General features: G+C 38.5%; 1 protein-coding gene across 1 annotated transcript; it reads left to right on the top strand.

The window, feature by feature from the left end:
* The first annotated feature begins 161 nt into the window (after window positions 1-161).
* Window positions 162-24015, top strand: LOC117337515 (GPI transamidase component PIG-T-like). Its single transcript, XM_033898524.1, is given in 11 exon segments — window positions 162-365; window positions 1024-1201; window positions 2042-2249; window positions 2251-2295; window positions 4423-4509; window positions 8403-8490; window positions 12773-12867; window positions 13317-13524; window positions 16303-16455; window positions 17706-17952; window positions 18550-24015. Coding segments are annotated over 11 exon segments (1839 nt in total). The 5' UTR covers window positions 162-181; the 3' UTR covers window positions 18896-24015.
* Window positions 24016-24595: the final 580 nt, after the last annotated feature.

Genomic DNA, 24595 nt, shown 5'->3' with positions numbered 1-24595 from the left:
GTGAATGCTATTTTTTTTAAAAGACGTTTTTTATGTCTTTCGATGTAGTAACTCAGTCTAAATTTTTATTTATAAATCAATCGGGACAATATTTATATTTTACTAAGTAGTATTTTTTCGAAAGATTGCAAATACGCGTCATTTCTGCGATACTACTAAAATGGTGGTGACCAGTCGATCGATGCCGGGTCTGAGGGAGAAGATGTGGCTATTTTGTTTGCCGTTGCTTGTATGCATCGTCCAAGCGATACAGAATGACGACTTTAACGAAGAATTATTCATAAAACCTTTTGGAAGTGGCCATGTCATGTTTCATTTCCAATTCACAACTAAATGGAACGTCAGCATCGCAGATGAAAAAGCATGTATGTTTATTGTAATATTGTCAGTACATTACAGTACTGTACTAGGCCTATTGATAATCAACTGATAGGCTAGTGCGTATCTATAAGGTAAAACACGTTCAACAATGTGTACCGACAGGCTAAATACACATTCACCAATGTGTACCGACAGGCTATTACACATTCACCTCTTCCCTAAGTATCTGTAAGTGTCTGTATCTCTTTGTGTGTTACAGACACTCACTACCGCCTCTTCCCCAAGTCTCTGTATATATCTCTTTGTGTTTTACAGACACTCACTACAACCTCCTCCCTAAGTCTCTGTATGTATCTCTTTGTGTTTTACAGACACTCACTACTGCCTCTTCCCTAAGTCTCTGTATATATCTCTTTATGTTTTACAGACACTCACTACCGCCTCTTCCCTAAGTCTCTGTATATATCTCTTTATGTTTTACAGACACTCACTACTGCCTCCTCCCTAAGTCTGTATATCTCTTTGTGTTTTACAGACACTCACTACCGCCTCCTCTCCTAAGTCTCTGTATATATCTCTTTGTGTTTTACAGACACTCACTACCGCCTCTTCCCTAAGTCTCTGTATATATCTCTTTGTGTTTTACAGACACTCACTACCGCCTCTTCCCTAAGTCTCTGTATATATCTCTGTGTTTTACAGACACTCACTACCGCCTCTTCCCTAAGTCTCTTGGAGAAGTGATGTCCACATACGGGGTCCAGGAGCTGCACCTCACTCAGACACAGGGCCTGTGGAGGTACCGTCACTGGGGCTATCCTCCCGAGGACGCCCCACCAGGAGCTGAACTATGGACATGGTTCCAGCCTAACAAAGACAGGTAGCAATCGACTATCAACATAAGTTAGTATTGTAAATAAGATTTTCCCTAAGTTTGAAAAGGTGAACTCTTGAGCTATGAAATCATCATTTTTGCTAATGTAGGAAGTTATTTTGAAATTCATATTATAATGTCAACTGACTTGATATCGAAAGAAGTTTCATCATTGTGATTTGAAAATTTTGATTTTGATACAAACACATAAAAATTAGTAAAAACAATCTTTAGAAGTTAGAGAGTAGGTGAAGTCAACAAACACATAAAAATTAATAAAAATAATCTTTAGAAGTTAGAGAGTAGGTAAAGTCAGTTCAGAGTTGATGTTAATTTGATCTACTAAGTATGAAATCACCCAGGTACCATCACTGTATTTTTCTGTGATCTTAACCTGTTGTTATCAGTGATGTTTTCTCTGGTTTATTTATTCTTGTCATACTACTTTTGTCTGCCTTATGCTCTTTGATAGATAAGGAGCAGTGCCATCAATCTGTTCAAAGTTTTCTGAGATAATACGTCTGATATCACTTTTTGAATGTCCATTTTGTTGACATATCAAGTGACTCAATTAACAAACATTTTTACATTTTATCATGTACACCTACACTTTCATTCTCTACACAGATAAGACATATACATTTGATAACACAATTTACAGCCATTCATGTTATGCTTGTAATAAAAGGACAAATATATATATTCATCCACACATAGCTAAAAGATCAACAATCTTTAGCACCAACGTAGACTTTAAAATTCGGTTTTATATAACACAGTAATGTAACGTTTTTAATCCAAGGTTTTACTGGAGCAGTTTTACATGGTGTAATTTCTGTTGAACAGATCAGATCAAGCTGCTCGGGACAAGTTGTGGTCAAACTATGTAAACGCTTTGTCAGGACTCTTTTGTTCATCCCTGAACTTCATGGACAGCAAAGCAACAGTTAGCCCACGTTGGACATTCCGACCACAGGGGTTAGCTTCCGAGTATTATTCAATGAACTGGAGAAACCTCAAGTACTCCGCTCTACCCAGAGAGGTAGTATGTACCTGAAAACCTTACACCCTGGAAAAAGCTTCTACCATGTGATTCAAAGGTAGGACTTATGACATGTGGTGATGTTTAGGGTGACCACAGGTACTCACCTCATCTGTCAATACACCCAATATATACACAGGAACTCACCTCATCTGTCAATACACCCAATATATACACAGGTACTGTCAATACACCCAATATATACACAGGTACTCACCTCATCTGTCAATACACCCAATATATACACAGGTACTCACCTCATCTGTCAATATACCCAATATATACACAGGTACTCGCCTCATCTGTCAATACACCCAACGTATACACAGGTACTCGCCTCATCTGTCAATACAACCAATATATACACAGATACTCACCTCATCTGTCAATACACCCAATATATACACAGGTACTCACCTCATCTGTCAATATACCCAATATATACACAGGTACTCACCTCATCTGTCAATATACCCAACATATACACAGATACTCACCTTGTCTGTCAATACACCCAATATATACACAGGTACTCACCTCATCAGTCAATACAACCAATATATACACAGGTACTCACCTCATCTGTAAATACACCCAATATATGCACAGGTACTGTCAATATACCCAATATATACACAGGTACTCACCTTGTCTGTCAATACACCCAATATATACACAGGTACTCACCTTGTCTGTCAATACACCCAATATATACACAGGTACTCACCTCATCTGTAAATACACCCAATATATGCACAGGTACTGTCAATACACCCAATATATACACAGGTACTCACCTTGTCTGTCAATACACCCAATATATACACAGGTACTCACCTTGTCTGTCAATACACCCAATATATACACAGGTACTCACCTTGTCTGTCAATACACCCAATATATACACAGATACTCACCTCATCTGTCAATACACCCAATATATACACAGGTACTCACCTCATCTGTAAATACACCAAATATATACACAGGTACTGTCAATACACCCAATATATACACAGGTACTCACCTCATCTGTCAATACACCCAATATATAGACAGGTACTCACCTCATCTGTCAATATACCCAACATATACACATGTACTCACCTCATCTGTCAATATACCCAACATATACACAGGAATTTGCCTCATCTGTCAAGATACCCAATATATACACAGGTACTCACCTCATCGGTCAATACAACCAATATATACACAGGAACTCACCTCATCTGTCAATACAACCAATATATACACAGGTACTCACCTCATCTGTCAATACACCCAATATATACACAGGTACTGTCAATACACCCAATATATACACAGGTACTCACCTCATCTGTCAATACACCCAATATATACACAGGAACTCACCTCATCTGTCGATACAACCAACGTATACACAGGTACTCACCTCATCTGTCAATAAACCCAATATGTACACAGGTACTCATCTCATCTGTCAATACACCCAATATATACACAGGTACTCGCCTCATCGGTCAATACACCCAATATATACACAGGTACTCGCCTCATCTGTCAATACACCCAACGTATACACAGGTACTCACCTCATCTGTCAATACAACCAATATATAGACAGGTACTCACCTCAACTGTCAATTAACCCAACATATACACAGGTACTCGCCTCATCTGTCAATACAACCAATATATACACAGGTACTCACCTCATCTGTCAATACAACCAATATATAGACAGGTACTCACCTCAACTGTCAATTTACCCAACATATACACAGGTACTCACCTCATCTGTCAATACAACCAATATATACACAGGAACTTGCCTCATCTGTCAATACACCCAACGTATACACAGGTACTCACCTCATCTGTCAATACAACCAATATATACACAGGTACTGTCAATACACCCAATATAAACACAGCTACATGCCTCGTCTGTAAATAAACCCAATATATACACAGGTACTCGCCTTGTCTGCTATAAAATCCACTATTTGGTAAACAGTGATGCTCATGTTTGCTGTGTTTGACAGCTTGTTGACATTGTATCAATTTTAACGAAGCAATCTTACACCCTGAAAAAGAGAGTGTTTTTATCACCAAAGCAATAAACTATATTTTAATCAAATATCTGACACAGTAGTATGCTTTACAATGCCATAGATGTACAAGCTAAGTTTGTTTACAGGTGGGACTTTCAACTCTGTTCAATGCCATCAAGTTACACGACTCTTCATACCAGTCCATAGGGTTACATGTGAGGCCTGTTTGTCGGGTAAGTGACACCTCACACCAGTCCATAGGTTTAAATGTGAGGCCTATCTGTCGGGTAAGTGACTGTCACACCAGTCCATAGGGTTACATGTGAGGCCTATCTGTCAGGTAAGTGACACCTCATACCTGTCCATAGGGTTACATGCGAGGCCTATCTGTCGGGTAAGTGACTGTCATACCAGTCCATAGGGTTACATGTGAGGCCTATCTGTCAGGTAAGTGACTGCCATACCAGTCCATAGGGTTACATGTGGGGCCTATCTGTCAGGTAAGTGACACCTCATACCAGTCCATAGGGTTACATGTGAGGCCTATCTGTCGGGTAAGTGACTGGTCATACCAGTCCATAGGGTTACATGTGAGGCCTATCTGTCAGGTAAGTGACACCTCATACCAGTCCATAGGGTTACATGTGAGGCCTATCTGTCGGGTAAGTGACACCTCATACCAGTCCATAGGGTTACATGTGAGGCCTATCTGTCGGGTAAGTGACTCGTCATACCAGTCTGTAGGGTTACATGTGAGGCCTATCTATCAGGTAAGTGACACCTCATACCTGTCCATAGGGTTACATGTGAGGCCTATCTGTCGGGTAAGTGACACGCCATACCAGTCCATAGGGTTACATGTGAGGCCTATCTGTCGGGTAAGTGACTGTCATACCAGTCCATAGGGTTACATGTGAGGCCTATCTGTCGGGTAAGTGACACCTCATACCAGTCGATAGGGTTACATGTGAGGCCTATCTGTCTGGTAAGTGACTGTCATACCAGTCCATAGGGTTACATGTGAGGCCTATCTGTCTGGTAAGTGACTGTCATACCAGTCCATAGGGTTACATGTGAGGCCTATCTGTCGGGTAAGTGACTGTCATACCAGTCCATAGGGTTACATGTGAGGCCTATCTGTCTGGTAAGTGACTGTCATACCAGTCTATAGGGTTACATGTGAGGCCTATCTGTCTGGTAAGTGACTGTCATACCAGTCTATAGGGTTACATGTGAGGCCTATCTGTCTGGTAAGTGACACCTCATACCAGTCGATAGGGCTACATGTGAGGCCTATCTGTCGGGTAAGTGACTGTCATACCAGTCCATAGGGTTACATGTGGGGCCTATCTGTCGGGTAAGTGACTGTCATACCAGTCCATAGGGTTACATGTGAGGCCTGTTTGTCAGGTTAGTGACACCTCATACCAGTCCATAGGGTTACATGTGAGGCCTATCTGTCGGGTAAGTGACTGGTCATACCAGTCCATAGGGTTACATGTGAGGCCTATCTGTCGGGTAAGTGACACCTCTACTAGTCCATAGGGTTACATGTGAGGCCTATCTGTCGGGTAAGTGACTGTCATACTAGTCTATAGGGTTACATGTGAGGCCTATCTGTCGGGTAAGTGACTGGTCATACCAGTCTATAGTGTTACATGTGAGGCCTATCTGTCTGGTAAGTGACACCTCACACCAGTCCATAGGTTTACATGTGAGGCCTATCTGTCGGGTAAGTGACTGTCACACCAGTCCATAGGGTTACATGTGAGGCCTATCTGTCGGGTAAGTGACTGTCATACCAGTCTATAGGGTTACATGTGAGGCCTATCTGTCAGGTAAGTGACTGTCATACCAGTCCATAGGGTTACATGTGAGGCCTATCTGTCAGGTATGTGACACCTCATACCAGTCCATAGGGTTACATGTGAGGCCTATCTGTCGGGTAAGTGACTCGTCATACCAGTCTATAGGGTTACATGTGAGGCCTATCTGTCGGGTAAGTGACACCTCATACCAGTCCATAGGGTTACATGTGAGGCCTATCTGTCAGGTAAGTGACACCTCATACCAGTCCATAGGGTTACATGTGAGGCCTATCTGTCTGGTAAGTGACTGTCATACCAGTCCATAGGGTTACATGTGAGGCCTATCTGTCTGGTAAGTGACACGCCATACCAGTCCATAGGGTTACATGTGAGGCCTATCTGTCGGGTAAGTGACTGTCATACCAGTCCATAGGGTTACATGTGAGGCCTATCTGTCTGGTAAGTGACTGTCATACCAGTCCATAGGGTTACATGTGAGGCCTATCTGTCAGGTAAGTGACTGTCATACCAGTCCATAGGGTTACATGTGAGGCCTATCTGTCTGGTAAGTGACACCTCATACCAGTCCATAGGGTTACATGTGGGGCCTATCTGTCGGGTAAGTGACTGTCATACCAGTCCATAGGGTTACATGTGAGGCCTGTTTGTCAGGTAAGTGACACCTCATACCAGTCCATAGGGTTACATGTGAGGCCTGTTTGTCGGGTAAGTGACACCTCTACTAGTCCATAGATTTACATGTGAGGCCTATCTGTCAGGTAAGTGACTGTCATACCAGTCCATAGGGTTACATGTGAGGCCTATCTGTCTGGTAAGTGACTGTCATACCAGTCTATAGGGTTACATGTGAGGCCTATCTGTCTGGTAAGTGACACCTCATACCAGTCCATAGGGTTACATGTGAGGCCTATCTGTCGGGTAAGTGACACCTCTACTAGTCCATAGGGTTACATGTGAGGCCTATCTGTCGGGTAAGTGACTGTCATACCAGTCCATAGGGTTACATGTGAGGCCTATCTGTCAGGTAAGTGACTGTCATACCAGTCCATAGGGTTACATGTGAGGCCTGTCTGTCGGGTAAATGACTGTCATACCAGTCCATAGGGTTAAATGTGAGGCCTATCTGTCTGGTAAGTGACTGTCATACCAGTCTATAGGGTTACATGTGAGGCCTAATCTGTCGGGTAAGTGACTGGTCATACCAGTCTATAGGGTTACATGTGAGGCCTATCTGTCGGGTAAGTGACTGGTCATACCAGTCTATAGGGTTACATGTGAGGCCTATCTGTCGGGTAAGTGACTGGTCATACCAGTCCATAGGGTTACATGTGAGGCCTATCTGTCGGGTAAGTGACACCTCATACCAGTCCATAGGGTTACATGTGAGGCCTATCTGTCGGGTAAGTGACTGGTCATACCAGTCTATAGGGTTACATGTGGGGCCTATCTGTCGGGTAAGTGACACCTCATACCAGTCCATAGGGTTACATGTGAGGCCTATCTGTCGGGTAAGTGACTGGTCATACCAGTCTATAGGGTTACATGTGAGGCCTATCTGTCGGGTAAGTGACACCTCATACCAGTCCATAGGGCTACATGTGAGGCCTATCTGTCGGGTAAGGGACTGGTCATACCAGTCCATAGGGTTACATGTGAGGCCTGTCTGTCGGGTAAGTGACACCTCATACCAGTCCATAGGGTTACATGTGTAGTAGTTTTGCAGTACATTTGAATTATATTAATGTCTATAAGAACTTTGAATCACCTGGAAATCATTTGTTAAAACCAGAGATTCCATTAGATTCTACTTTATGTATGCACCTCTGTAACTGTTTGTATCTGAGCATTTTCTGTTTATTTTAACAATGATGTCCTGTTATTTGTCTGGTTTTGGTGAGTTTTATTTATATTTATCTGTTGTGGCCTTCTGAAGAGGTGCTAAAGTAATGTCGAGAGATGGAATAGTGTCCGACCCCAGGCACTATCCATCACAAGAAAATGCTATGAAGCATTGTTATGGCCTCTCAACAAGGCCATGATGGGTTCAGTGGGCCCGGTTCAGTACATGTTACTCACGATACATTCTAATTTGCCAAATTCAATATTCAACCACCAACTGAGGACTTGTCAGTTGCTTCTCATCATCAAAAGTAACAAGGGACATCACTCTAGATTCATGTTCTATTCCAGTCCAAATTTGATAGTGCCCTATCGCCTCAAACTACCCATATGTGTAGCCAATGAGAAGTCAGTATTCAGTCACGTGATAAATTGTGCTATTATTTGTACTGTAACAGGATGCAGCATGTCTGATGTCATCAATAGAACTAAAGCAGACACTGACAGTGGTGTTTGATCCCACTACAAACAGGCTTGGACGACAAAGTAAGTAATACATCATTATTATTGGTTTTTTTTTAGGTCACCTGAGACAAAGTCTCAAGTGACCTATTCTTATCGCCTTTTGTCCGTCGTCGTCCGTCGTGCGCCGTGCGTCGTCCGTCCGTAAACAATTTACATTTTCAACTTCTTCTCCAAAACCACTGAACTAAATTCAATGAAATTTGGCAGGGAGCTTCTATGGCTAAAGGTCAACCAAAATTGTGAATTATATGGTCCCCATCCCCCAGGGGCCTGAGGGGCGGGGCCAAAAAGGGTCAAATTGACTAAAACTTCAAAAATCTTCTTCTCTACTCTCAGGTAAGGTGGAATCAAACACTCTTCATAGATGAAAGGGTCTTAAGGTGCTTTACCAAAATTGTGAATTTCATGACCCTGGGGTCTCATCTTTGCCCCTGGGGAGTGGGTAAACTTTACTATATTTTATATAGGGAAATCACATTTTTGACTATTATTTGTTGGATTTCAATTGGAATTCATTCTAACTTGGTTCAAATTATCAGCATAGGATGACAGTTTGATGGTATGTACATGTTGGCCCTGGTTGACCCCCAGGGGCTGGTGGGCAGGGCCAAAAAGGGTCAAATTGACTGAAATTTCGAAAATCTTCTTCTCTACTATCAGATATGGTAGAATCAAATACTCTTCATAGATGGAAGGTTCTTAATGTGCCTTACGAAAATTGTGAATTTCATGACCCTGGGGTCTCACGTTTGCCCCAGGGGAGGGGGTAAACTTTACTATAGTTTATATAGGGAAATCACATTTTTGACTATTATTTGTTGGATTTCAATTGGAATTCATTCTTACTTGGTTCAAATTATCAGCTTGGGATGACAGTTTGATAGTATGTACATGTTGGCCCTGGTTGACCCCCAGGGGCTGGTGGGCGGTGCAAAAAAGGGTCAAATTGACTGAAATTTCAAAAATCTTCTTCTCTACTATCAGATATGGTAGAATCAAATACTCTTCATAGATGGAAGGTTCTTAATGTGCCTTACGAAAATTGTGAATTTCATGACCCTGGGGTCTCACGTTTGCCCCAGGGGAGGGGGTAAACTTTACTATAGTTTATATAGGGAAATCACATTTTTGACTATTATTTGTTGGATTTCAATTGGAATTCATTCTTACTTGGTTCAAATTATCAGCTTGGGATGACAGTTTGATGGTATGTACATGTTGGCCCTGGTTGACCCCCAGGGGCTGGTGGGCGGGGCCAAAAAGGGTCAAATTGACTGAAATTTCAAAAATCTTCTTCTTTACTCTCAGATATGGTAGAATCAAATACTCTTCATAGATGGAAGGTTCTTAATGTGCTTTACAAAAATTGTGAATTTCATGACCCTGGGGTCTCACGTTTGCCCCTGGGGAGGAAGTAAACTTTACTATAGTTTATATAGGGAAATCACATTTTTGACTATTATTTGTTGGATTTCAATTGGAATTCATTCTAACTTGGTTCAAATTATCAGCTTGGGATGACAGTTTGATAGTATGTACATGTTGGCCCTGGTTGACCCCCAGGGGCTGGTGGGCGGTGCAAAAAAGGGTCAAATTGACTGAAATTTCAAAAATCTTCTTCTCTACTATCAGATATGGTAGAATCAAATACTCTTCATAGATGGAAGGTTCTTAATGTGCCTTACGAAAATTGTGAATTTCATGACCCTGGGGTCTCACGTTTGCCCCAGGGGAGGGGGTAAACTTTACTATAGTTTATATAGGGAAATCACATTTTTGACTATTATTTGTTGGATTTCAATTGGAATTCATTCTTACTTGGTTCAAATTATCAGCTTGGGATGACAGTTTGATGGTATGTACATGTTGGCCCTGGTTGACCCCCAGGGGCTGGTGGGCGGGGCCAAAAAGGGTCAAATTGACTGAAATTTCAAAAATCTTCTTCTTTACTCTCAGATATGGTAGAATCAAATACTCTTCATAGATGGAAGGTTCTTAATGTGCCTTACGAAAATTGTGAATTTCATGACCCTGGGGTCTCACGTTTGCCCCAGGGGAGGGGGTAAACTTTACTATAGTTTATATAGGGAAATCACATTTTTGACTATTATTTGTTGGATTTCAATTGGAATTCATTCTTACTTGGTTCAAATTATCAGCTTGGGATGACAGTTTGATGGTATGTACATGTTGGCCCTGGTTGACCCCCAGGGGCTGGTGGGCGGGGCCAAAAAGGGTCAAATTGACTGAAATTTCAAAAATCTTCTTCTTTACTCTCAGATATGGTAGAATCAAATACTCTTCATAGATGGAAGGTTCTTAATGTGCTTTACAAAAATTGTGAATTTCATGACCCTGGGGTCTCACGTTTGCCCCTGGGGAGGAAGTAAACTTTACTATAGTTTATATAGGGAAATCACATTTTTGACTATTATTTGTTGGATTTCAATTGGAATTCATTCTAACTTGGTTCAAATTATCAGCTTGGGATGACAGTTTGATAGTATGTACATGTTGGCCCTGGTTGACCCCCAGGGGCTGGTGGGCGGTGCAAAAAAGGGTCAAATTGACTGAAATTTCAAAAATCTTCTTCTCTACTATCAGATATGGTAGAATCAAATACTCTTCATAGATGGAAGGTTCTTAATGTGCCTTACGAAAATTGTGAATTTCATGACCCTGGGGTCTCACGTTTGCCCCAGGGGAGGGGGTAAACTTTACTATAGTTTATATAGGGAAATCACATTTTTGACTATTATTTGTTGGATTTCAATTGGAATTCATTCTAACTTGGTTCAAATTATCAGCTTGGGATGACAGTTTGATGGTATGTACATGTTGGCCCTGGTTGACCCCCAGGGGCTGGTGGGCGGGGCCAAAAAGGGTCAAATTGACTGAAATTTCAAAAATCTTCTTCTCTACTCTCAGATATGGTAGAATCAAATACTCTTCATAGATGGAAGGTTCTTAATGTGCTTTACAAAAATTGTGAATTTCATGACCCTGGGGTCTCACGTTTGCCCCTGGGGAGGAAGTAAACTTTACTATAGTTTATATAGGGAAATCACATTTTTGACTATTATTTGTTGGATTTGAATTGGAATTCATTCTAACTTGGTTCAAATTATCAGCTTGGGATGACAGTTTGATGGTATGTACATGTTGGCCCTGGTTGACCCCCAGGGGCTGGTGGGCGGGGCCAAAAAGGGTCAAATTGACTGAAATTTCAAAAATCTTCTTCTCTACTCTCAGATATGGTAGAATCAAATACTCTTCATAGATGGAAGGTTCTTAAGGTGCTTTACCAAAATAGTGAATTTCATATACCCTGGGGTCTCATGTTTGCCCCTGGGAAGGGGGTAAACTTTACTATAGTTTATAAAGGGAAATTTTTGACTATAAGCTAATATTTGTTTTTATTGGAATTCATTCTAACTTTGTTAACATTATCAGCTTTGGATGACAGTTTGATGGTATGTACATGTTTGCCCTGACTGACCCCCAGGGGCTTATGGGGGGGGGGGGGGGGGGGGTGCAAAAAGGGTCAAATTAACTGAAATTTTAAAGATCTTCTTCTTACAACCCAAATAAGGTAGAATCAAATACTCTTCATAGATGGAAGGGTCTTAAGGTGCTTTACCATAATTGTGAATTTTCTAGCCCTGGGGTCTCATGTTTGCCCCATGGGAGGGGATAAACTTTACTATAGTTGTAGGGAAATCACATTTTTGACTATCATTTGTTTTATTTGTTTTGAAATTCATTCTAAATTTGTTAACATTATCAGCATGGGATGACTGCATGCTTAATGGTATGCACATATTGGCCCTGACTGATCCCTTAGACTGATGGGTCAGGCCAAAAAGTGTCAATCAAATTTACTGAAATATTTCAAAAATCAGGTGACCGTTAAGGCCCATGGGCCTCTTGTTTGTAGATACTGTCCAATAAATGGTCAGACAAAAGTATTCCTATTTCCTAACCTGTTTCATTGGACAACCAGATCACCTGTGATTTTCCCAGGATGGAAAGTATGACTCGTCATAATGAAATTATCATTTGTTAATCATGGCTCTTCATAAGATTGTTTGTTTTACTTGTATGGAAAAGGTTTCTATTGAAAGCCCCCTCTGCTTATCCAGGTATAAACCCTTGATAATCATTATTTATTTATCTGGAAAAAATATGTGTGTGTAAGTAGTCCACATCTGTAGGAAATAGGAAATATCAAAATTTATGAAATGACATAGAAATGTTTAAAATGAAACAAAATATCTAACATGTGTTTTTTTATAATCTACAGCCTGGAGTTTTAGCAGTGTGTTTGGTAAACCTTTACGCTCTCAGTGTCCTCTGGCCTCCAGCAGTAATGTATACGTAGACGTCACAGATAAAGATGTAGGTTTTACTTGTAGTTTATTGTTTCCTTCCTGTTGTCTTTTTGAAAGCATTATTAATTTCATATCTTCAAATTACTACAAATATGTTATATGAGATGCAAGATACATATTTTTTATAAAAATTAAGTGTACTGGTCTGTTACGATACCCTCATTATGTGGAAAGGAAACATTATGTTTTTGTTCCATCTGTTCATCTGATCCAAAGTTATAAAGATATAATTGTATGATAGCAATGTGGTGGATAGTAGTACTATCATTTTAACACTCTAAATACTTCAATATTGTTGTAAACTATGTTGATACAGTGTACAATGTATTTCTGTACTACTTTTATTTTGGATGTTCCATATATGACCTTATCTGTTATTTCCATCTAACAGAGTACATTAAGATAATTTGTAGTATATTGTTAGCCATGCTGACTACCTAGTTTACCTTGTTACAGATCCCAGAATCAAAGTTCACACTTCGTCAAGAACCATCCCAGGTTGTACCTATCAACAGGGGTGGCGACAGGAGAACTTACGCAGTCTTTGATGTCGGTGATTTTCTGGAGGAGGATGGATTCTTAGATCTAACAGCTGAATATGAGCAGAAGGCAGCTTACAGACAAGGGCCGGAGCCCTCTGTATATGCACACAGATTTGTTACAGGTATTTCTGACACCTGGTATATAAATAAGTCTTATCATTATGATACAAACTACCGAGTACTTTAATGCACTATGAACTATACATTTTAAATGTTTTTAAAGCTTTGTAAAAAGTATCCACCATACCAAACATTTTTTGATTTTAGCTCTATCAGTATGAAATAGTGAAGATAAAGACAACACAGTGTATCTGACACCAACCCTCCTTATCCACATGCCACCCCGCCTAATCTGCACACCACCCCACCTAATACACACGCCACCTGACCTAATCCACAGGCCACCCCGCCTTTTCCACATGCCACCCCATCTAATCTGCATACCAACCCGCCTTTTCCGCATGCCACCCTGCCTAATCTGCAAGCCACCTTGCCTAATCCATATGCCATCCCACTTAATCCACACGCCACCCGGCCTAATCCACATGTCACCCCGCCTAATCTGCATGCCACTTCACCTAATCTGCACGCCATCCGGCCTAATCCACACACCATCCAACCTAATCCACACGCCACCCGGCTTAATCCACAGGCCACTCCACCTAATTCGCATGCCACCCCACCTTTTCCACACTCCACTCCACCTAATCCGCATGCCACCCCACCTTTTCCACACTCCACTCCACCTAATCCGCATGCCACCCCACCTTTTCCTCACGCCACTCCACCGAATCCGCATACCACCCCGCCTAATCTGCACATTACCCGGCCTAATCCACACACCATTCCACCTAATCCACACGCCACCTGACCAAAAGCAGACACAGGTTACTTTTATGCAAGAAGGACACATTTTTTCATTTCACAAAGATTTTATTGAATTAAATTCCATGGGTATTGAGCAACAGGCAATCAGTCCTATGTAAACCCTTTCCCTTTGGTGGTATAATGGACTGTAATGGACATCAATAGTATAATAGTGTCAATAATATTGTAATAATAATAATAATAATGAAACTAAACAAGATAGCACGCATGATACCGCATAGTAAATAATGTTTGGTTATCTCCCTTTACAACATCTTTGCAGAGTTTATAGAGAAGTAAGACTCATTTTTTGCAGAAATAATATGTGTCTGATACCTTTTGGATATTTTGACTGACACCAGGCTGCCATCTTCTACACTACCTAACACTGGAACTTCGTACTTTAGGCATTTTGACTGTTATCTACTTCTAATAAAAAAAATTGTCCTGGCTCTATCTCCTGTGTTACCGGTCACTCTAACTTTATACTTGGGGCATATGTTCACCTAGGTCAGGTAGTGTGTTATATTAAAAAAGTAGGTCAGGGTCCTGCACTGCTATGTAGTCATTTGAACTTTTTACTTGAAGCATGGGTACACCTAACTTTTGGTATGGGTTCATTTGCATTGAACTTATGATAAAGCCTAGTAAAATTTGTGATGTCTGAATTAATTCACATTTATAGTTTTAAACACCTTCAAATACCAATATTGAATTATCGCATGCGATGAGCATGGTATAATTAAATCTACATAAATATGGTAAAATTGTACATCTGATTTACATATGTCTTACTCTTTATTTTAAAGGGAGATAGCTCTGACACACATTATCTGGAATATATTTGTATACCCCCGCAACGAAGTTAGGGGGGGGTATACTGGAATCAGGTTGTCTGTCCGTCCGTCTGTCTGTAGATGCATTTTTTCCGGACAACTCCTCCTAAACCGATTCCGCCAATTCCGATGAAACTTCACACAAATATTAATGATCATGTGTAGATGTGCATGCCATTTTATTTTTCTCAAAATTATGGTTGCTATGGCAACTGATCACTATAAACAGGTTTTCCGATAAGAACCATAACTTTAAGTTTGTCCGGACAACTCCTCCTAAACTAAATGGCCAATTTCAATGAAACTTCACACAAATATAGAGGACCATGTGTAGATGTGCATGCCACTTTCTTTTCTTTCAAAATTATGGTTGCTATGGCAACTGGTCACTATAAACAGGTTTTCTGATAAGAACCATAACTTTAAGTTTGTCCAGACAACTCCTCCTAAACTAAATGGCCAATTTCAATTAAACTTCACACAAATATAGAGGACCATGTGTAGATGTGCATGCCACTTTCTTTTCTTTCAAAATTATGGTTGCTATGGCAACTGGTCACTATAAACAGGTTTTCTGATAAGAACCATAACTTTAAGTTTGTCCGGACAACTCCTCCTAAACCGAAGGGCCGATTTCAATGAAACTTCACACAAATATAGAGAACCATGTGTAGATGTGCATGCCACTTTATTTTTCTCAAAATTATGATTGCTATATGGCAACTGGTCACTATAAATAGGTTTTCCGATAAGAACCATAACTTTAAGTTTGTCCGGACAACTCCTCCTAAACCGAAGGGCCGATTTCAATGAAACTTCACACAAATATAGAGGACCATGTGTAGATGTGCATGCCACTTTTTTTTTTTTTCAAAATTATGGTTGCTATGGCAACTAGTCACTATATTACTGGGTTATCTTAGTTAGCCTCTAATTAACAGTTCCAATTCACCATTGACTCATGCAGATTGCGGGGGTATTAGTAAGCCATCCTGGCGACAGTTCTAGTGTCAATCTGTCTTTATTGATGACATATTTTAAGTATACAAACATTATAACAAATAATAATCAGTATAATGATAAACTTATCACATATATTGCGTATGTATTGTTTATATGTTGGATAGTGTGGCAGGTTAGGTGTTTTTTGTCACTGGCCTTCATTGACTTCAGTGTTAATTTGTATGTGTTGTTCAGGGTTTGGCCTGGAGAGGGGAGGCATCACTTGTCAGATCTACAACAACCTGGATCAGAACCTCACACTAATATACATGGAGACCATCCCCTGGTACCTCAGAGTCTACTACAACTCTCTTAGTATCCGTAACAAGGGTACGGACATCAAACCCTGTAAGTCACTCAAACTCTCTCAGTATCCGTAACAAGGGTACGGACATCAAACCCTGTAAGTCACTCAAACTCTCTCAGTATACGTAACAAGGGTACGGACATCAAACCCTGTAAGTCACTCAAACTCTCTCAGTATCCGTAACAAGGGTACGGATATCAAACCCTGTAAGTGACTCATACTCTCTCAGTATAAGTAACAAGGGTACAGACATCAAACCCTGTAAGTCACTCAAACTCTCTCAGTATCCATAACAATGGTACGGACATCAAACCCTGTAAGTCACTCATACTCTCTCAGTATACGTAACAAGGGTACGGACATCAAACCCTGTAAGTCACTCAAACTCTCTCAGTATACGTAACAAGGGTACGGACATCAAACCCTGTAAGTCACTCAAACTCTCTCGGTATACGTAACAAGGGTACGGACATCAAACCCTGTAAGTCACTCAAACTCTCTCAGTATACGTAACAAGGGTACGGATATCAAACCCTGTAAGTCACTCAAACTCTCTCAGTATACGTAACAAGGGTACGGACATCAAACCCTGTAAGTCACTCAAACTCTCTCAGTATACGTAACAAGTGTACGGACATCAAACCCTGTAAGTCACTCAAACTCTCTCAGTATACGTAACAAGGGTACGGACATCAAACCCTGTAAGTCACTCAAACTCTCTCAGTATACGTAACAAGGGTACGGACATCAAACCCTGTAAGTCACTCAAACTCTCTCAGTATCCGTAACAAGGGTACGGACATCAAACCCTGTAAGTCACTCAAACTCTCTCAGTATACGTAACAAGTGTACGGACATCAAACCCTGTAAGTCACTCAAACTCTCTCAGTATACGTAACAAGGGTACGGACATCAAACCCTGTAAGTCACTCATACTCTCTCAGTATACGTAACAAGGGTACGGACATCAAACCCTGTAAGTCACTCAAACTCTCTCAGTATCCGTAACAATGGTACGGACATCAAACCCTGTAAGTCACTCAAACTCTCTCGGTATACGTAACAAGGGTACGGACATCAAACCCTGTAAGTCACTCAAACTCTCTCAGTATACGTAACAAGGGTACGGATATCAAACCCTGTAAGTCACTCAAACTCTCTCAGTATACCGTAATACAGCCCTCTAATTGGGACCTAAACTACCACATTTATATCAGAGTATCTGTCCTGTTTCCCCATCAGTTTTGACTACACTGATAACAATGTAATACAATCTGTGTTTTTCCAACAGTCAAGGTCCACTTTGTGCCAGGGAAGGACAGGTTACGACCATACCATCTTGAGGTTGTATTCAGACTACGAGCCAACTCTGTGACACGGATCAACCTGGCATTTGACCGTGCATTCCTCAAGTGGACGGAGTACCCTCCCGATGCCAACCATGGTTTCTATGCCAACTCTGCAGTACTGACCACTGTATTGCCTTACGGTCATTCATACACTGCTGTCCAACAGAATGCTTCCTTTTTCCAAGAAAGGTACATACGTTATTTAATAGTCTTAAGTCTTACCCTATGATTATTAGTTGACCTGGCCCGAAGGGAGGTGATACAGTGATTATTAGTGCATGCACACTTTCGTCTGTTTACCTTTTGTCAGCACTCTAACAGCTTCATTTTTTTATGCATTTTGATCAAAATTCATATAATGGTCAAGTATGAATATACCTGGAACGAGTTCATGTTTCAGGGTGCCAGGGTCAAGGACAAGGTCACTGTTACTATTTATTGAAAATTTTGCCAGTGCTCCTGCAAATTCATTATATATTGCATCTTAATCAACCTTCATATATTGGCCAAGTATGAGAATACCTCGAGTGAATTGAGTTTCAGGGCTTTAAGGTCAAGGGCAAGGTCAATGCATTGTTATTAATTAAAGAAAGTCTTTTGTTATCCCTCAAGTGACTTTATTTTCAAACAAATTTAGATCAAATTAATTGATTGATCAGGTATGAGAATACCACAAACCACATGGCTTATGGCATGGAATTTGTGTCTCTTGCAACACTTTGTTGTGTTACTTTTCAATTTTGGCAATTTCCTTAGCTGACATAATCACATTTACATTTTTAACAGTTTCAGTGACGCCTCCAACCAGTTTTTCCTGCGGGTACATACTGAGAGTTTGCTCATCTCCTTGCCAACTCCTGACTTTAGTATGCCCTACAATGTCATATGCCTCGCCTGTACTGTAGTGGCTATTGCTTTTGGATCTATACACAATCTCACAACCCGAGTATTCAAAACAATTGACCCGAAGAAGACCAAAGGTCTAAAAGAAAAAAGGGAAAGCTTTTTCAACTGGAGGAAAAAAGGTACAGAAGAAAATAAAACAGATGAAAAGAGACACGAGGAAAATGATTCCGACTCAAAATCTCCGAAAGAAAGTTGTAAATCTGTAAGTCATGAGAAACAATCATAGAGTTTATGGAATTCAATACAAGGTCTTGTGCTTCTCTGGATAAAATCTGGTTAAATTTCTAACCTTTTAAGTGTTATATGTGTTTTCTGCAATGTGAAATTTATTTTGAGGAGTTAAAATTTGTTGCCATCAATTTGAATATAAGATTATGTAGAATACTGATATCCCATACTGTTTTCCTCTATAAATTAATACTGATATTGTATATACAGCCTCGGACTTAAATATACATGTAGACGTATATCTAAGTCGGTGATACAATAAAAAACAATGGCAGCTATGCAGGATTAATTTGGGATTATTGAATCGAGGAATATGTCACAAGGTCCTAAATAAAGGCAACAAGAGATTTATCCACCAGCCTTGGTCTTTTGGTGTCTTGTGATAGCTTATTTGATCGAGCACTGGCAACATATCCTCAGCTCAAGATCTGAGGGGCATGGTTTGACACTTCCAGTCCACGTTGGTTTGTGTTTCTCAGGAAGCTGAGAAATGGGCCGATCTGGGCTGTCGTCGTTGTGTTCTTGGGCCAAATGCCCTGGTAAGCATGCGACGGTATGTTGATTAGTGAGGTACTCACCAACTACTACAAGAAGGCCACGCATCAAAATGACCCTGGCTGTTCACAGGTCGATAAACCCAGCAAACAAAAAATATTTTGGTCTTTACAAAGTGAACACAAATGCAGTAAAAAAGCACTGGATCTTGTTTTAGTGACGTGGTGATTTCTATGGTATCTCAGTCATTTTGTTTGAGTATTGGAGACTGGAGTGTGTGTTGTTGATAGATTTAGTAAAAGTTTGTTATCTCAAACTCTTGAGTGATCTCCCTGTTTTGTTTTCCTTTTTGATAACTTGATACATGATAGTAAAATGTAGAAGAACTATAAGTTGGAGTATATACTGATTGTATTTAGATTTGTCTCATCAGAAATCACATCAGACAGTCATAAAGCAAATCAGCTGTAATCTTTCTGAGAAAAGGAAAACTGAGAAAACTTTTGACCTATTGTAGTATTGTTGTTATTGTGATATGACAGCTATAGACAGCTATAACTCTATCATATACTGTCAATGATAATTTAGAAGAGTACAATATTTTTTGTCCTGTTACTTAAACTTCAAGGTAACAAAATTTGACTTTATTCAAGTTTTATGGTAGAGCTTTGTTGGATGCTCACTAATTATGTCACAAGTGTGTGTATGTGATTGTATGTTTTTTTGTGATCATAGTCAGAATTTTTTACTCTTGTAATTTTGTAATCAGAAATAACTTATTGTTTTATAGAATATTGCAAATAGGATTGTCCTAGATAAACCAATACCAAGGGTGGTATCCTAGCATAGAGATGATTTTTTTTCTGCTTTAAAGTTTGAAATGTCACAATAATTGAAAATATTACTTAAAATGTACTAGCAAAATTTTTTTTTTTTTTTTACTTATTATACTATTCTGTAAAAAATATATGATAGATATGAAAATATTTGGGGAAGATAAAGGTGTTAAGACTATTATTCAGAAAATTATAAAAATGATATACATGTACTACAATAAGATTATCCCATCACCCCAATGATCTTCTGTCATACAAAGACATAATCTTTTCTTTCAAATTTCATAGAATTTTTGATACTGGTAATATGTTTCTCATTTTTATTTAATACATGCAGATCAAATAATATACTTTTGAATTCTGTAAAAATTACCAGATATTTCATGTTTTTTTCTCTACAATGTATGCCTAGAATATCTAGACTTTGTAATAATGTAAAAATGATTTGATAGGAACATGTTGTTGTGTTATGTCTGACATGTTAAATCTAAATTCACAAAACATTTTTGCTGTAATATAAAATTAATATTCAAAGAAACTTGTGGTAACTGATCATATCAAAATAACAAACTGATTATATATTAATGATTGTATATTTTCCTTTTGGTTGATATACTGAGGGTAAAGAAAAGCTTCATTTTTATATAGAAATAATTATGTCTGACTTACAGTATTCAAAGGCACAAAAGTCTTATGCAACTCATTTAATTCTTTGTCATGATTGTCAGTCAGTACGTAGAACAACATTTTTTCATGAATTAATTGCCATTTCATTGCCTAGAACAATCAGTAAATATATGTGATACTCTGTCAGATTGACAGTCTAAAAAACAGTATAGCAAGGAAGAAAGTATTTAAAGTCTTGTCCAGTGTGGTAAGCTGTATGATTAGATAAAATATCAATACTAATGTTGACGAGTTAATCTGTCACTTTAATCCACTACTTTTTGTCTGATGACTTACAACAGTTCGACCAAACCTAATTATTGACTTCATGTCTATTAATGGTGGGTACAATGTGATGGATTGATTCTATTCTTAATATACTAGATGTAGAAAAGAACAACTTTTATCAGATGTTATTTTCCATTATTTTTTGAGGATTATCCGTGTGTGGTAAAATAAGTTATATCTCCATTATCAGTATTGAGATGATGAGAAGGGATGTCAATATAGTCACACATTTATATAGATAATGAATTACAATGATGTAGTTCTAAACATGTGGCTGACACATTAAAAGTTATACCATACTCAGGCCTTATTACCTCCCTTTGTTGACGCTCTCGTTGAATTTAATAGGCATCATGTTATGGTGGATATATCTTAGTATTACTGCATATTTGAACAGGTATCTTTTGTTTTTATTTTGCCTTTCCCCTTTGAGTAATTAGTGAGACTTACTTCCATCTCCACCAATGTGAGATATAATCTACGTACAACGAAGTAAAACCAATATACATGTAGTACAATCTTAATGACTATAACTCCCCACTAATAATAAATCATTATTTATATTGCCAGTGACAAAGTCGACCATTATAGAACTAAGGCTGTCATGTTTCCTTGTGTTCTCAATATGTTTTACTGCTTTATAGAAATGGTTTACATCTCAATATCATTTAACATACAGTTTAGATTCTCTCATAAGTATTTTACATGGGGTTTGTCATAGTGAGCTGAATAAAGGTTTATAGCTGGTGTAATGAGTGCTGATTTTGGAGCTTTGTAATTTCCATTGTATACAAAAAGTAATGACACCTGTAAAATTCTTACCTGTACTGGAATCCATACACTTGTTGTCTGCTTGGAAGGTCACTTCTTTCATCAAGAAGCGGTACATCTGTCTTAATATGATTTTGTCCACAACTTAGCTTTTGATGAGTATGATTAAAGACTAGCGTTCAGTAAAGTTTTGCAAATTCAATGATGTTTTTCTTAGCATATGTACACATTCAATTTGCTATTTGTAGTGTAATGATTGTTTTTATATTCTTGTTGTTTACACGGCCTTGTGCAATTTTCACTGGTGCAAGTTGACTTCCTTTCAATGGAAAATGACTTCAATATTTCTTCTTTTTTAAATTGTGTGATACTTTTTTTATAAGACATTTTCTTCCTTGGCTCAAAACGCTGCAGGAAGTGAAGTGCTTGGAAGTGAGTTCTTTACTACTGAATCTTACTGTGCCGATATATAGAGGATGATGCTACTTAAAATAAGATTGATCTTTAGGCCATCTTAGATTCATTAATCCCCTACCGAGGAGACTATAGGTTTCCTCCCCATCTGTCAGTCCTCCATTCAGTTTTACACACTTTCTCAGTCATGCTTCAAAGTGAAAACTGGTATATAACTTCAGTATGAGGTTCAGGGTTTTTTGGTCAATGTTGCAATTTTTAGCAGGGGCTGATAGGGGACATACTTGCTTTACAAGCAAGATACTGCTATAAAATTATAACTTAATAAATGTCTGAAAAGTCAAATTTATATTATGATTAACTGACAATAGAAAGTTTGAAGAATACTTTTTTTTCAATTTTTACATATTTACATATTAAAACAAAAAACATATTAGGTAGTTAAGACACCTTCTAGCACATAGTTGATTGTTTGCAATAATGCACTTCAATTAAGTTTCTAGAGTTAGTGTCAAACTAAAAAATGTAAAGGCTTAAATGCATAGGGTCTATGATTTTTCCTCAAAAAAGCATTGTTTTAATATGTAATGAAGAAATGTATTAGGTATTCTTTTACCTTGAATATTGCATGAGAAATGCAGTTTTTGTATGTTGAACATCAGTAGGTAAGTACGGATAATAATTAGTTGACAGAAAAAACATTGTCAATATAGTGTATCTCCTTAATTATGATAACAGCAGTGAAAACAATACAATGTTAGGTATTTTTTATAAAGCTAGTGTCTTTCGTAAAGAAAATAAAGTAACAAGAGCTATATAAGAATGATAAACAACCGTCATTTATTGTGGAACCACTATTTACCTCAGGTATTCAACTTGAGAATCGTTTTCCTGAAAACTGGATAATATATATATTTTTCACACGAATAGCATAGACCTTTTGATTTTAAGAATAAGTAATTTGAATCATGATTGCAATAGAGTAAAAATGAGTGATTGACAGTAAGGGATTTACTGTTTATTCTCAAATAAGCCCCTTCCCTAGTGTAAATATTTAGTGTTAAAGTTTGGGGAGAGCTTATTTAGCTAGCCATCTTAAAATTGATGTCTGTAAAACAGAAAGGGGCTTGTTTGTGGGCAGGAGTTTTTTTACAGATGAATAGAGGAACTTATCTACATATAGCTAGTCAAGTGTCCAAACACATCCTCACAACTGGCTAATTTATTTTTAAAATTTCATTTTTGACATAACATTAATGCATAAAAATTATGGATTATTTATGGAGGTATATGATAACCAAGGGACATTGAAATACAAATTATTGATCGATGTTTTGTTTTTAAAAAAAAACTGCGAGATGTTTTTCTTGTATTAATAAAGGGTGGATTTTCATTGGTACCGCGGTAAATGTTATTGGTAACTACATTTTATTTTGTCATTGACCAAGCTGTTTCTCAATTGGTTTTTGTTATATAACTTAGGGTGCCCAGATAGATAGTATAAAGGCACCTCTGGATTAGGATTACAATATGCAATTCATTGATTATATTGTTGGTATACTTTGTAATGTTTTTCCACACATGTAAAAGCTAATTATTTGAAAGCATTTTTTATTTTCTTATATATTAAACTAAAATTTGGAAATTTGTTGTGATTTTATTTTATTGAGGGATTCTGAGGAAGTATTACATTGTTTAAACAGTAAGAAATGACACGACACTTGCCACAAACTCTCTGTAAGTTAATGTCGTGACTCTTACAAATGTCGTCCATATTTTTCTTATGTTGTTTTGTAACAACTGTAAGATCTGGGGTCTAAAAAGGAATGAAATTGATATAAATTCAATATTTAATGTGTCTATAAATTATAAGTAATACAGACATGTTGGCCTTGGATTATATATGATATATATGGCAAGCCGTTTTAACATTTAACCCATTTCCTCTTAAGGTAAAATATGCTTCAAATTTTTTTCACTTAAGTGAAAAAAATATCCCCTTAAGAGGAAATGGGATTAAATGTTAAAACGGCTTGCCATATACAATGATATAAAATTACATACAATGTGTAAGAAACAATGTTCAAACACATTCAAGGTTAAGTCCCCATCGCACTTTGATGAAGACCATGAAGACAACCTTGCGCCATGAAATTTTCGAAAAACGCAGCGGGAATGTATTTAAAATGGAGAAATATGTAGGTTCTACGTTCATATTACGTCCCTGT

The sequence above is a fragment of the Pecten maximus genome, chromosome 11 (assembly GCF_902652985.1).
Source record: "Pecten maximus chromosome 11, xPecMax1.1, whole genome shotgun sequence".
NCBI classification, from domain to species: Eukaryota; Metazoa; Mollusca; class Bivalvia; order Pectinida; family Pectinidae; genus Pecten; species Pecten maximus.
The sequence above is the reverse complement of the archived record's forward strand: the minus strand, read 5'-3'. Positions and strand labels throughout refer to the sequence as shown.